The sequence below is a fragment of the Babylonia areolata genome, chromosome 2 (assembly GCF_041734735.1).
Source record: "Babylonia areolata isolate BAREFJ2019XMU chromosome 2, ASM4173473v1, whole genome shotgun sequence".
Classification (NCBI taxonomy): domain Eukaryota; kingdom Metazoa; phylum Mollusca; class Gastropoda; order Neogastropoda; family Buccinidae; genus Babylonia; species Babylonia areolata.
The window spans coordinates 14,071,969-14,086,968 of record NC_134877.1 but is presented as its reverse complement, the minus strand read 5'-3'; the positions used below and the strand labels follow the sequence as shown (position 1 = coordinate 14,086,968).

Here is a 15,000-nt window from a genome sequence, read left to right as displayed (position 1 = left end):
ATACAATACACTTAAATGCACTACACTACTACACTTTACTACAAGTTTCAAGTTTCAAGTTTTAATTATCATTTCACTCCTATTGGAGTATGGAGGATTACTGCAAAATAATATTTTCATGCCCAGAACAAACATTTCCAAATACACAACAATTTCACATAAAAGTTGAGAAACCACAAATGTCTTTTAACTCCAAAAGTATAGCTAGGCAACATTTGCAAATCTAATCATCTTACTTACAGCTAAAATGACTTTTTTGCCTCCTTTGAGCATATTACAAAAATAAAAAACCGATTTTGGAGACAGATACTTTTGGGAACATATCTATTTCGTAGCTGATCATAATTGGGACAATCCATTGCACTACACAACATTACAATGCCAATGCCCTACACTTCACTACACTACACTGCACTACACTGCACTACACTGCACTACACTACACTACACTACACTACACTACACTGCACTACATTACACTACACTACACTACACTACACTACACTACAATACAATACACTACAATACAATACAATACAGTCCTATTTCAGCATCCTAAATCCAGGAACCTATTTTACCGGCAATTTTTGTGCATGTATGAAACGATATTACCATCAGTAGATGTTGTAACCCATTTTCAGTGGATTTCCAACTCTTATTTTGCACGTTATTCTACTCAGCTCTGATGCGGATTCAGTCATAAAACTAACGTGCCACCATCTTGTTTTTTATTCCGGGTTTTTTTTTCGGGGGGGGGGGGGGTGCGGAGGGTCCCGCAGACCATTGAAATGTAACCAACAGGTGCAGTACAGTGACAATGGCAGCGCCTCGGTTGGTCCAAGTCGGTCCTGTTGAGAGCAGCGTCTGGAGTGGCTGAGCGGTGTGATCCTTGCACGATGCCTCAGTTATAACAACACCAAGCATACACCCTGTTTTTCAGCCTCGGGGCACAATCAGAAGTAATTACGTGTTTGTTCCCCTGAACAGACACCTCAGTTCTACCTACATATATATATATATATATATATATATATATATATATATATATATATATATATATAGATAGATAGATAGATAGATAGATATAGATAGATAGATAGATAGATAGATAATAAAGTGTGCCTGTTTTATGTCGTTATTAGATTTTGTCTTCCATACCATACTTTGTTGTTCAGTGTGATCTTGTCCAGGAAAGCTGACGTTATTTTGTTTGGGATTTTGAAAGCAGAGAGAGAGGTTGGGAGAGAGATGGGGGGGGGGGAGAGCGAGAGAAAGAGAGAGAGAGAGAGAGAGAGAGAGAGAGAGAGAGAGAGAGAAGGCAGGGCATGGGTGAGTGAAAGACACAAATAGACAGACATATATATACAGACAGACAGACAGACAGAGACAAGAGACAGAGACGTATATCATTCAGCAGTTAACATAAGGGGTTAATCATTTCAATCCTCGACATTATAGATATTCTTAAACATATCACGCACCGCCACGCACACTCATGGATGCCCAACACACACACACACACACACACACACACACACACACACACACACACACGCACACACACACATGCGCATGCACGCGCGCGAACGCGTGCGTGCGTGCGCGTACGCTCTAAGAGAGAGAAAGAGAGAGAGAGAGACAGCAACAACAACAAAAAAGAGAAGATGAATGCTGCAGATACATATCAGGTATAGGCAGGAACATACAGACAAAATCAATGTGAACGTGCTTTATCAAACATAACACTTGAGAAAAATCATTTCTTGTGTTCAAAATTAATGTCAATGTTGACGTGGCTGAGTTTGTTCTTGTTTATCAAGGCCTTCCCTCGAGGGTATTGTACAAGGCCTTCATTTCGGACACATCTCTGTCGAGACAAGCATTCAACGACGTCATCCATTGACATTTGCTAAGATGGAAAAATTGAGACATATTCCATTATGTCTTTCAGACGCTAATAAAAAAAGAAATGTGCCTCGTGTTCAAATCTTTTTACAACATGGGCATAACTAATCACCTGCTTCCTTCGTTGCACACACACACACGCATGCACGCACGCACGCACGCACACACACACACACACACAACAACAACAACAACAACAACAACAACAACAACAACCCAACTTACGAACCGTGAAAGACGGCACTTTGACAGTGGACGTGAGATCGATCCACCGTGTACCCCCATGGCGGAGATCTCCGTGACATTTACCTTCAGCCTCGTAACTCACTCAGGTCTCTCCCTCCGCTCTGCACTCATCCGACCTCCTGTCTCCCTCCCCCCCCCCCCCCCCCCACCCCACTCTCCTCACCACCCCCAACACCTTCCCTTCCAGTCTGGGTCTAAAAAAAAAAAATTTTTTTTTCAATCACTGGAGACGACAGCAGTCGTCAGGGCCCCTCACGGAACACCAGAAGGACCCTCAACGACGGACAGACAGCCAACCCCTCGAGCCACACCTCCATCCTCAGAACATGACCACGGCCCTGAACAACTTGACCTGAAGGCCGTCAGCCTATTGGTCGTCGTTAAACTCCACCAGTACCGGCTGCAGTCCGGTGAGGAGAAAAGTGGCAGAACGGTTAAGACGCTTATCTGCTGATATAGTGTGGAGGAGGAATTTTCTTTAATGTCCCGTCACACATATCGGTGATTGAAGACATTCATTTTGTTAAAGTATTTATGAATACAGTTGAGTATTATCGGTTAGAAGGGGTGGGAGATGTGAATGAATGGAGGGTTGGGGAAAACTGGGCAAATGAGGGTGAAATGAGTGTGAAATTTGAAAAAGAAATTTTCTAAATACAATTACAGGGAATTACTTAAAGGACTTCGTAAAAGAGAAGTCGTTAAACAGAAGCGAAACAACTGATAATGAATGCAAAAAGTAAAAAAAAAAACATCAACGTTCTCAGTCACTTGTGAAGACACACTTACGTGTACATAAAGCTTCATCAAGCTACAGTCAAAAATTATATGCTTAATTGCCAGGTTACTAAAGCAAATGCACTTGACATTAGAACAGTGTCCGTGAGGGTCGGTGAGGGTCCGTGAGGGTCGGTGAGGGTCTTCTTGGTTCGATTCCCGCTCTTGCCCTTTCTCCCAAGGTTGACTGGAAAAATCAAATTGAGCGTCTAGTCATTCGGATGAGGAGATAAACCCTGAGGTCCCACATGCAGCACGCACTTGCCGCACTGGAAGAAGAACCCATGGCAACAAAATCGAGTGTTGTCCTCTGACGAAATTATGTAGATGAAAATCACTCTGATCGATACACTGGTTTACATACATGCATGAAAGGCATTGGGTTATACTGCTGGTCAGGCATCTGCCTTGCAATTGTGGTACAGCGTATATGGATTTATCCGAACGCAGTAACGCCTCCTTGAGCAACTGAAACTGAAATGAACTAGAGATAGCGAGTGTTGGGTGGACGGGGAATTGTGTGTAATGTCCAGTCACACATGTTGGTGACTGAAGACAAGAATGTTTGTTATTGTCTTTCATGGGCCTGGTGGAACATAGTGGAACATGGTCTCTGTGCAAAGGACTGGCAGACTACCTATGGGGCGTTTTCTAATAAGTGTGTTTAAACGACTGCTACAATCAGACGCAGTTTTGCAAGTATGTTATGTATTAGTAAAATAATGATAAACGCAACACAACCAAAATACCCACTGATCCGTGGCAGGACTTTTGGTCCAGTGTACATCAGTGATGAGGGTGCGTGTCGGCATGGTTTGGACCACAACCTCTTGTGCCGAGTCTTGGACCTTTTTTTTTTTTTTTTTTTTTTTTTTTTTTTTTTTTTTTCTTCCCCACCATCTGCACCATTTCAGTGGCAATCTTCCCTTGCTGCTCATTCCCGAGTCCCCCCAAACACAGCCACATCCGTGTTAGTCTTTTCTCAGTCCAAGCGCTGGCAGTACACAGGGAACCATCCTTGATGTGGTTAGGTCGCTAGGAGGCCACACACCAGAGGAGACCCTGCAGTGCTGCTGAATCACTTCGGTGGTGTTCGGTAGTGCCTGTTCTGAGAGTCTTGGACTCAGTGGACATGAATTCACTGCCCCTATGGTCGTAAAAGCTATAGGAACTTTAACACTTTTTTTTTTAACTAACAGCCACGTTTGCTTGACTGACTGACTGACTGGTTGACTGACTGACTGGCTGGCTGGCTGACTGACTGACTGACTGACTGGCTGATTGGCTGACTGACTGGTTGACTGACTGACTGACTGGCTGGCTGGCTGACTGACTGACTGACTGACTGGTTGCTTGACTCCACAGTCGGCCACCGTCTCTTCCTCCTAGTTGGTAGGACGTGAGGAAATCTTTGTTCGAACAGTCAGCTCGCTGTTTTCCCACACAAGTCTGTTGAGCCTTGCTAGGGTTGAATGAGCTTTGTCAATGTTTATTTGTTTATTTCCGTGTGTTGCTCCCACATAAGAGCACCCCACCCCCACCCTCACCCCCACGCCCACCCACCACACTCCTCTCTCAGGTCCACGGGAAGCGAATCTGGAAATGCCACCGTGGTGGTTAAGGTCAGGCAACAGGGTCCAGCACATCCCCCTCATCCAGCCCCCACCTCCCTACCCCCACCCGACCCTCGATTTTCCGTTCACTTTCAATGTATCTGTGGGTCTGTGGTTGATATCGCTGATCTAAGGGCTTCGGACTGGTCTGTAGATTTGTGCTTCAGTGTTTATGGGATGCGGAGCCAAGGATCATGAATGATCGTTCTTATATTTGGTGGAGTTTTCTGCTTGTTGGTTCCTTGCGCGCGCGCGTGCGCGCGCGCGCGCGTGTGTGTGTATATAAGTGTGTGTGTGTGTGTGTGTGTGTGTGTGTGTGTGTGTGTGTGTGTGTGTGTGTGTGTGTGTGTGTGAAAATGTGTTCGTCTGTCCGCGTGTGTGTGTGTGTATGTGTGTTGTTTGTTTGTTTGTGTGTGTGTGTGTGTGTGTGTGTGTGTGTGTATGTGTGTGTGTGTGTGTGTTTGTGAAAATGTGTTCGTCTGTCCGCTTGTATGCCTACCCCAACATTATCATATCGTTTCCCGAAAACTGACATTTTCTGTTTGAAAGGTAGGCTGAGACTACCTTCGTGCAGTGTCAGTCAGAGAACTCTTAACGCTTTTCTCCCTTTGCGTTAACCCCACACCTTCCCCAACACCCACACTCCCACCCTCACCCCCTCCCCCACCCACCCACACCCACACCCCCACATCTCCACCACTCCTGTTTCTGTGCCATAGCAAGAGAAAAAAAATGCATTTTCTAGATTGTCACGCAGCAGTTGAACGTGTTTTCTTCTTCTTCTTCTTCTTCTTCTTCTTTTTCTAATGATTTTCATTCTTATTTTCTGTTTGTTGGTCTGACTGTCATCAAAGTGTTGGGTCAACAATAGTCATTTGGAAATGTCTCCATCTGTATCGTGTGTCTGTCTATGCGTCTGTCTTTGTGTCTTCTCGATATTTTCACCGATCTTTCTGTCTTTTGTATAGCTATCTATGTAAGTCCCGATACGGGATTAGGTAGTAGGCTTGTCTATAGACAACAACAACAACAACAACAACAACAACAACAACAACAGCAAAAACAACAACAACGAAGATGAGAACAACTATCGTCGTCATCATCAAAAAAATAAACAAAGGTTACTGTTGTGATGTGAAAAAATGTATTGTGTGTCATAGTGAACACAAACTTCAGGGTCGTGTGTTTTTACGGCTTGACTTTGTTTTATATTGACTTCACCAGCATATTTGTCACGTTGTGCAATTATAAGTGGAGTGATGGCCTAGAAGTAACGCGTCCGCCTAGGAAGCGAGAGAATCTGAGCGCCCTGGTTCGAAACACGGCTCACGGCTCGATATTTTCTCCCCCTCCACTAGACCGTGAGTGGTGGTCTGGACGCTAGTCATTCGGATGAGACGATAAACCGAGGTCCCGTGTGCAGCATGCACTTAGTGCACGTAAAAAAAAAAAAAACCACGGCAACAAAAGGGTTGTTCCTGGCAAAATCCTGCAGAAAATTCCACTTCGATAGGAAAAACAAATAAAACTGCACGCAGGAAAAAATACAAAAAAATGGGTGGCGCTGTAGTGTAGAGACGCGCTCTCCCTGGGGAGAGCAGCCCGAATTTCACGCAGAGAAATCTGTTATCATTATCCGTTATCATTATTTGTTATTATTGTCATCATAGTCATGTCTTCGTCACATTGTTTTTTCCTTTCCTTTCTTTTTTTTTCTTTTGAAATGTCAGAGCACACACACACACACACACACACACACACACACACACACACACACACACACACACACACACACACACACACACACACACACACACACACACACACACACACGAATCCAGAAGTCAGTCGAAATGTTTCCATTTATTCCCATGCGCCCTCACGCGTGTACTCACGCCCACGCGAAACATATCAAAGTACAAGACAGCTTCTCATCAGAAGCGAAAATTATGTTTTAATCAGCAAGTCAGTTCATTGGGTTGGTTGGTTGGTTGGTTGGTTAGCTTATTAGTTCATTTTATTGGTCTGTTGGTTCAGGTATCAACAGTTTGGTGGTTGGCTGGTCGGTTGGTTAGTTGGTAATTTGCTAGATGGTCGTCTCTTTATTTAAGGATACATCATTTCCATGATTAGTATATGCTTATCATTTTGAATAATAACAAGGCGAACGTGTTTTGTTTTTTTTAATATTTAATATTGTTGTTATTTGTTTGTTTGTTTGTTTTTTTGGTGTGGTTTTTTTCATGCATAAATGATTTACCTGACTCTCCTTCTGTTTAATATTCACAGGACAGTTGGCGCACATCTCACGCTTATGATGTTGGGGAGGTGGTGTCCACCTGGTATCTACTACAATCACAAGATATCTGGGTCATATTTTGTTCTACAGTCACAAGATATCCAGGTAATGTAATCTACAATCACATGATACCCAGCTGACACATTCTACAACCAAAAGATTGAGTGAAATCAGGGTGGTGCTGAACAAATATCTCCCAGGTATGCTGACATCACACTCGTGTTTCACCTCTGGTCTCAAACTGGTGACGAGCAACGGGCTGTCTGCAAGATGCACTGACGTCAAAATGACGTCACCCAGAACTGAGTTTCTACACAGTGTTGTGATGTCAGAAAGGTGACAATTTCAACACGATCTGTTCACGGAGGTAAAAGATGCCGAACACACGACTTCGGCATGATATGCTGACTGCCATGAAAGGGACACTCATGACTTGAAAAGGTCATGCTCCATGTGCCAAACCAGGATCTTTGACGCGTTCGGCAAAATGTACTGACATCAAAACATAACAAAACAACAAAAACAAAACAGAAAAGACAGTTAAGTGACATGCTACAATGTTGAAAAGGTTAAAGATCCAGTAGCATTTCATAGTCATCGGAGGATTGACTTCAAATCCACTGTGTCCAGAGCTTGCCACATGAAGGCGGGGCCCAATCCTCTCTTTCCGCCGTTTTGAACCTTCCCCCAACCAGGTACCCATTCACACCTGGGTGGAGTGGGGGGGGGGGGGAACCGGAGTCAAGTGCCTTTCCAAAGAACCTACCACCGTGCCGAAACAGGGCCTCGAACCCTCATCACTGGTGAACACAGCATCAGACGTGTAACACCTGACCCACTTTTCCACGGCGTCACATATGCTACGGGAGGTGGAGCTAATGCAAAAAAAAAACACCAGCAACAAAAAACAAAAAATCCCAACCAACCAACCAAACAAACAAAAAAAAACCCCACACACACACACAAAAAAAAAAACATAATAGATCAACTGATCTGTCGGAAGATGTTGTCAGTCTCGCAACACAACGTTGATTAACCTGACGAGACACAGGTGATGATGGTTGGGAGGAGGAGGAGGATGGCGGTGATGACGATGTGTTGAGGCCCAAAACGATGACCAACGCCTGCAGCCGCGCACAAAATGGGAACAGGGTGGATATCTGTGGACCTGCTGGTCGCCATGATCACCGTCATATATTCAGGTTAGCATCATCGTTGATAATTATTGTCATCATAATGCATTTTCTATTGTGGTGTTTTTCGCTGTACTGTATAGTACTGTGCAGACCATTATCGTCGTCATATATTCAGGGTTGGTACCGTCGTGGATAATCATTGTCATCACCATGCACTGTATTGTATTGTATTATATGGTATTGCATTGTACTGTTGAAAGTGGGGGGGGGGGGGGGGGTGCGGTGCGGGTGTGTGCTGATTATCTGGTTGTGGTTTTCTCTTTATTCTTATCTTATCTGTCTATTATAATCAATGTGCAGTATAGTAGGCTATGTTTATAATTATATTCAAATAATGTTTCTTAATTCTTTCTGTTTTTACATTAAGAATACTAGTTATTACCTGCAGTGTGTGGATGTATGTATGAAACGATGTATGTGATATTTTTTACATTTGTATCTTCGTAATATTTGTTGGGGCTGTTGTTGGCTTTTACAGTTATGGTCCCCATGTTGTTTACTTGTCTATGTTGTGATAATGCACCTGACCAAATTTCTCCAGTTGGAGATAATAAAGTTATTCTTATCTTATCTTATCTTATCTTATCTGTCTTTGTATTGTATTGTATTTTGCGAGTATTGTTTTATGAGTCATAATGGTCATTGTTGTGTTCATTGTGTGTGTGTGTGCTTAGTTGCTTTGTGTGCGTGTGTTTACGTATGTGTGTTCGTATGAGTGTGTGTATGTGAATGAGTGTTTGTGTGTGTGTGTGTGTGTGTGTGTGTGTGTGTGTGTGTGTGTGTGTGTGTGTGTGTGTGTGTGTGTGTGTGTGTGTGTGTGTGTGTGTGTGTGCGTGCGTGGGAGCGCGTGTGTGTGTATGTGTGTGTTTGTGTGTGTGCGTGTGTGTGTGTGTGTGTGCGTGCGTGTGTGTGTGTGTGCGTGTGTGTGTATGTTTCTGTTTGTGTGCGTGATCTTGTGTGCTTTGTGTCTTGACTGACACATTACTGTCATCTTTGAGGGAATTGAAAGCACAATGCGAAAACTCATCCACTGTTGTCGGAGTAGTAATAGTCAGTTAAATAATACACGCACACGAAGCGTGCTAGCACACACACACACACACACACACACACACACACACACACACACACACACACACACACACACACACACACACACACACACAGCTTACGCAAATCTGTATTTCAAGGCAGCCGTCTAGGACGAGGAAGATCATGGATGGGGCAAGCAGAAGACACAATCCAACTAGTATGCCGACTACAAGACCTGAAAGAAACAAAAGAATGGGAGAAAAACCCCGAAAACCTCAACCATCTATTCAATACAGCCATTTCACCCTCTCTAGGAAGACATTGTCAGGAATGGCCAGAGGGCAAAACTGATGCGGAAGTGAAGCTACTCATAGAAGAAAACAGTAAAGAAGAGGACATCATCATATACACAGATGGCTCAGTCACCAAAGACCAATCCGGTTCGGGATTCACTGCGAAACAAAATGGAAAAACAGTTAGGGAAGAGAATGTTGCCTACAAAGTCACAACCTCCAGCCTAACGATGGAAGTTGAAGCTGTGACACATGCCCTCCAGTGGCTATCGTCCATCCATACGCCCGGAAACCAACATGCCATGATTCTAACAGACTCAGTGAACCTCATACAGAAAATTGAAAACGGAATGGGAAGCCCAGAGTGGCATGAGGCAATGCGCAACTTTCAGATAAAAAAACTCACATGGTCATACTGCCCGGGACATGCAGGAGTTAAGGGAAATGAGCGAGCTGACAGACTTGCTGGTAACGCAACACCAACGAGCGGCCTACATCTAGGAAAATCGGAAATCCTCAGAAAAGTCAAAGAATATCAAAAAGAACAGGTACAAGGCCATCACACCATCGATCGCCTCAAAGAAATAAAAGCAGAGAGAGGGAGCGGCCGTAAGTCTAACATGAAAGGTAGAGCACGATGCTTTGCAAATCAAACAAATATCGGCATCATTTCCAAACCAACATTGCGCAAATTTCTTCAAAACGGAACACAGTCTCTGTGGGCTTTTCCAAATACAGTAGACTGAGCAACACATTAGACGCCACGTTCCTGGCATCAGAGATCTTTTCCCATCCCTCTTGCGGCCAATCAGTGGCAGCCTCTGTGCGTGTATGTATGTGTGTGTTTGTGTGTATGTGTGGGTCTGTGTTTTTGAGTGCGTTTGTACATGCGTGAGAGTGTAAGTGTACACAAGTGTCAGGAGAGTTCTGTGCATGTGTGTGTGTGTGTGTGTGTCTGTGTGTGTGTTGTGTGTGTGTGTATGAGGGGGAGGTGGGGGTGCAGGGAGGAGGCGAGATAGAGGATGAGGTATGTGAGTGTATGCATGCCTACACTGTGGGAGCATCAGGATATTGGAACGTATGTATTATATATCTTTGTATATATGTGTGTGGGGTTGGGGTGGGAGATATGGGCGTGTGTGTGTGTGCTTGTACAAGTAAGTGTTCATCTGTGTGTTTGAGTGTGTGTGTGTGTGCGTGTGCGTGTTTGTGTGTGTGTGTGTGTGTGTGTGTGTGTGTGTGTGCCGTGGAAGCTGCGATACATAGACTAGAAATGAGTGTGTGGAGGAGGGGGTAGAGGAGGTGCAGGGAAATTTGTGGTGTGTGTGTGTGTGTGTGTGTGTGTGTGTGTGTGTGTGTGTTTGAGCTCATGTACGTTTATATGTATTTGACTGTGCTTTCATATCTGTGAAACTGCGTTTTGGGGGTATATCTGTTATGCATGTGTGGGTGTATGTGTGAATGTGTGTCTTCATGTTTTATATTTATTTGCTTATTTATCATCATTGTTGTCTTATTTATTTAATTATTTATTATTATTATTATTATTTTATCATTATTTTCATTACTACTATCTTTTTTTTCTTTTTTTTTTCTTTTTTTTATAATTATTATTTATTTATTTATGTATGTACGCTTATCTATCTATCTTTTTTTTTCTTTTCTTTTTTTCTCAAGGCCTGACTAAGCGCGTTGGGTTACGCTGCTGGTCAGGCATATGCTTGGCAGATGTGGTGTAGCGTATATGGATTTGTCCGAACGCAGTGACGCCTCCTTGAGCTACTGAAACTGAAACTGAAACTGTATTTCATTATGTTATGCGTAAGGGCAGACGTAATACACATTATAGACGCACATATGCATGTATGAATAAGCATGTGTGCGCGCACGTACGTACATACGGACAGACACACACACACACACACTAATTCACACACGCGTGCATAAATTGGTGTAAATGTTTCCCCACCCTCTCTTTCTCTCCCTTTCCTGTCTCAGTCTGTCTTACTTGATATTTTTCCGTCTCTCTGTCTGTCGCCTTCTCTTTCTTTGTATCTATCTGATTCCCTCTCTCTCTCTCTCTCTCCTCTTTCTCTCTCCATTTCTCTCTCTCTTTCTTCCTCTCTTTCTATCTCCCTCTCTCTCTTTCTCCCTCTCTCTCTTTCTCCCCCTTTCTCTCTATCTCCCTCTCTCTCTCTCTCTCTTCCCCCTCTCTTTCTCCCTCTCTCTCTCTTTCTCCCCCTCTCTCTTTCTCTTTCTCCCTCTCTCTTTCTCTCTCTCTCTCTTTCTTTCTCCTCTCTCTCTCCCTCTCTCTCTCTTCTCCTCTCTCTCTTTCTCTCTTTCTCCCTCTCTCCCTCCCCCTCTCTCTCTTTCTCCCTCTCTCTCCCTCTCTCTCTCTTTCTCTCTCCCTCTCTCTATCTCTTTCTCCCTCTCTCTTTCTCACTCTCTCTCTCTCTCGGAGTCGCAAGTTCCTCTCTGTCTCTGTCTCTTTTTCTCTTCATCTCCCTCTCTCTCTCTCTCTCTCTCTCCCCAAACACAATTTCTAATTATATTTTATCATTATCATCTGTGTGTGTGTGTGCGTGCGTGCGTGCGTGTGTGTGTGTGTGTGTTGTTTGGGGTTTTTGTGTTGCGGTTGGTGTGTGTGGGGAGGGTCCAGGGAGGGTGAGGGGGGGGGGATCTTGAACACTGCACACTGTGACGATGTCTGAACGATCTTCAGCACTCCTGTTACTGGCCTCCAGAAAAAACACACAACACACAGTTATAGACAGACATTAAAAACAAAACAAAAAAATGTTTGTGAAGCTAATCACAGCGAACATGATTCAGCGCCACTAAAACACAGGATGTGTAGACCGCATCTCTGACTACCTGGACAGCGTCCAAGGGCTTGCATTGATACGCACGCATGCACACAAACACACAAATACACACACACACAAACAAACAAACACGCACACACACACATACACACGTACACACACGCTCGCGCGCGCGCACACACACACACACACACACACACACACACACACACAAGCGCACAACGATGCACGGAGTCACATCAAACATTTCACCGAGTGAGTAGAAAAATGTTGAAAACACGTTTTTCATTAAATGTATTTTGATATTTCCCATCCACGCTGATTGTGAATCCCATCCTGTAAAACAGGACTTGGAGGGGGTCAGAACAAGAATCAAAAACAAAAAACAAAATAAAACAACAACAAAATCAAAAGTTTCATGCCATGTCCCTGTTCACAGACACACACACACACACACACACACACACACACATATACACACACATGTACACACACACACACGCACACACACAGACACACACACACACACACACACACACACACGCATGTATGTATGTGTGCGTGTGTGTGTGTGTGTGTGTGTGTTTGTCTGTTTGTGTCTGTGTGGATGTCTGTGTCTATCTTTCTCTTTATTTGTACGTGAGTGAGTGACTGACTGACTGTGTGTGTGTGTGTGTGTGTGCGCGCGCCTTTGTGTCTTTGAATTTTTGCATTTTCACTTTCATTTTTGACTCACTTGTGTAAACAAAGTGAGTTTATGTTTTAACCCGGTGTTCGGTTGTCTGTGTGTGTGTGTGTGTGTGTGTGTGTGTGTGTGTGTGTGTGTGTGTGTGTGTGTGTGTGTGTGTGTGTGTGTGTCCGTGTGTCTGTGTGTCCGTGGTAAACTTTAACATTGACATTTTCTCTGTAAATACTTTGTCAGTTGACACCAAATTTGGCATAAAAATAGGAAAAATTCAGTTCTTTCCAGTCATCTTGTTTAAAACAATATTGTACCTCTGGGATGGGCACACAAAAAATTATAAAAAGAAGCCTAATTATATGCAAACTGCATTTACTGTTATATTTATATTTTTTTGTATTCTCTAAACTTGGCACTTTGACCTCTTATTCTGACACAATAACAAGAGGAGTCATTATTATCATTTTTTGTTCAAACAGGAACTTCTTTTGCTAAGCATGGAATTTTTATTTATTTTGCAAACGTTTTGGTGCAGATAGTAAAAAAGGGAAATTACTCTGTAATTAATGCTAGGGGACTTAATTTATCACAAGTGAGTCTTGAAGGCCTTGCCTCTCTTGTTTTTCTTGTTGTTACTGTTCGACTGTTTGTTAATGTTATTATTTGGTTCTTATTTCTGATGGATAGGGCTCATTCATTCATTCATTTATTCATTCATTCATTCATTTGTCTTGATACAATTGCTTATGTGCTGATTGAAGTATTTAGTTAATTTTCCATTTATTCATGTTTTTATTTTATTATCATTCATTCATTAATTCATTCAATCATTCATTCATTCATTCATTCATTCATTTACTTATTCATCTACTTATTTGTCTGTATTCATTTGCCTTTATCTCATTACTATTTATTTATTTATTTATTTGTCTGTAAAAAAAAATGGCTCACTTATCTATTTTTTTTCATTTATTTATTTATTCACATGTCTATCTATCTATCTGACTGTCTGTCTGTCTATTTATCTAGTCATTCTTTCATTCATTCATTGATTCATTCATGTGTGACTGCTGCACGGACTATAAGCGACATGGTATTGATTCCACGTGCAGTGAGCTGTGACGACAACGAGTACCGCCTGGTGCGTGACGTTCTAGCGGGGTACGACAAGCGCGTGCGTCCCTCCCGCAACCACACGCACTCCCTCAACGTCACCCTGGGCGTGGCTTTGGCTCAGATTATCGACGTGGTGAATGGACCGTAACTTTTACCTCACCCCTGCAGTTTTTACCTCACTCCTGCAGTTTTTACCTTACGCCTGCAGTTTTTTTTTCCCCTCACTTCTGCAGTTTTACCTCACTTCTGCAGTTTTTACCTCACTCCTGCAGTTTTAAAAAAACCTCACTCCTGCAGATTTTACCTCACTCCTGCAGTTTTACCTGACTCCTGCAGATTTTACCTCACTCCTGCAGATTTTACCTCACTCCTGCAGATTTTACCTCACTCCTGCAACTTTTCCACCTGCTCTTTCAACTTATTCCCGTTGATTTCACCTTACTCCTGCAGCTTTTACCCCACTCCTGCAGTTTTTACTTCACCCCTACAACTTTTACCTCACTCCTTCAACTGTCACGTCAGTCATGCAGCTTTTACCTTCTGCAGATTTCACCTCACTCCTGCAACTTTTACTTCACTCCTGTAGATTTCACCTGACTCCTGTAGATTTCACCTCATTCCTGTAGATTTAACCTTACTCCTGTAGATTTCACCTCACTCCTGTAGATTTAACCTCACTCCTGTAGTTTTACCTCACTCCTGTAACTGTCACGTCAGTCATGTAGCTTTTACCTCCTGCAGATTTCACCTCACTCCTGCAACTTTTACTTCACTCCTGCAACTTTCCCCCACTGCATCTCTCAACTTATTCCTGTATGTTTCACCTCACTCCTGCAGCTTTTACCCCACTCCTGCAGTTCTTACTTCACCCCTACGACTTTTACCTCACTCCTGCAACTGTTACGCCAACCCTGCAGTTTTTACCTCGCCCCTGTAACTTTTTTTGCCTCACTGCTGCGACTTAAACCTACCTCACTATTCCTTGCAGATTTTATCTCACACCTGCAACTTTTACC

General features: G+C 43.2%; 1 protein-coding gene across 1 annotated transcript in view; it reads left to right on the top strand.

The window, feature by feature from the left end:
* Positions 1–7,936: 7,936 nt before the first annotated feature.
* The window catches only part of LOC143276956 (neuronal acetylcholine receptor subunit alpha-10-like), a 25,437-nt gene continuing 18,373 nt past the window's right edge, over positions 7,937–15,000 (top strand). The window contains exons 1-2 of the mRNA XM_076581648.1: positions 7,937–8,042; positions 13,981–14,117. Coding sequence (XP_076437763.1) covers positions 7,982–8,042; positions 13,981–14,117 — 198 coding nt within the window. The 5' untranslated portion in view covers positions 7,937–7,981. The remainder of the gene's footprint in view (positions 8,043–13,980; positions 14,118–15,000) is intronic.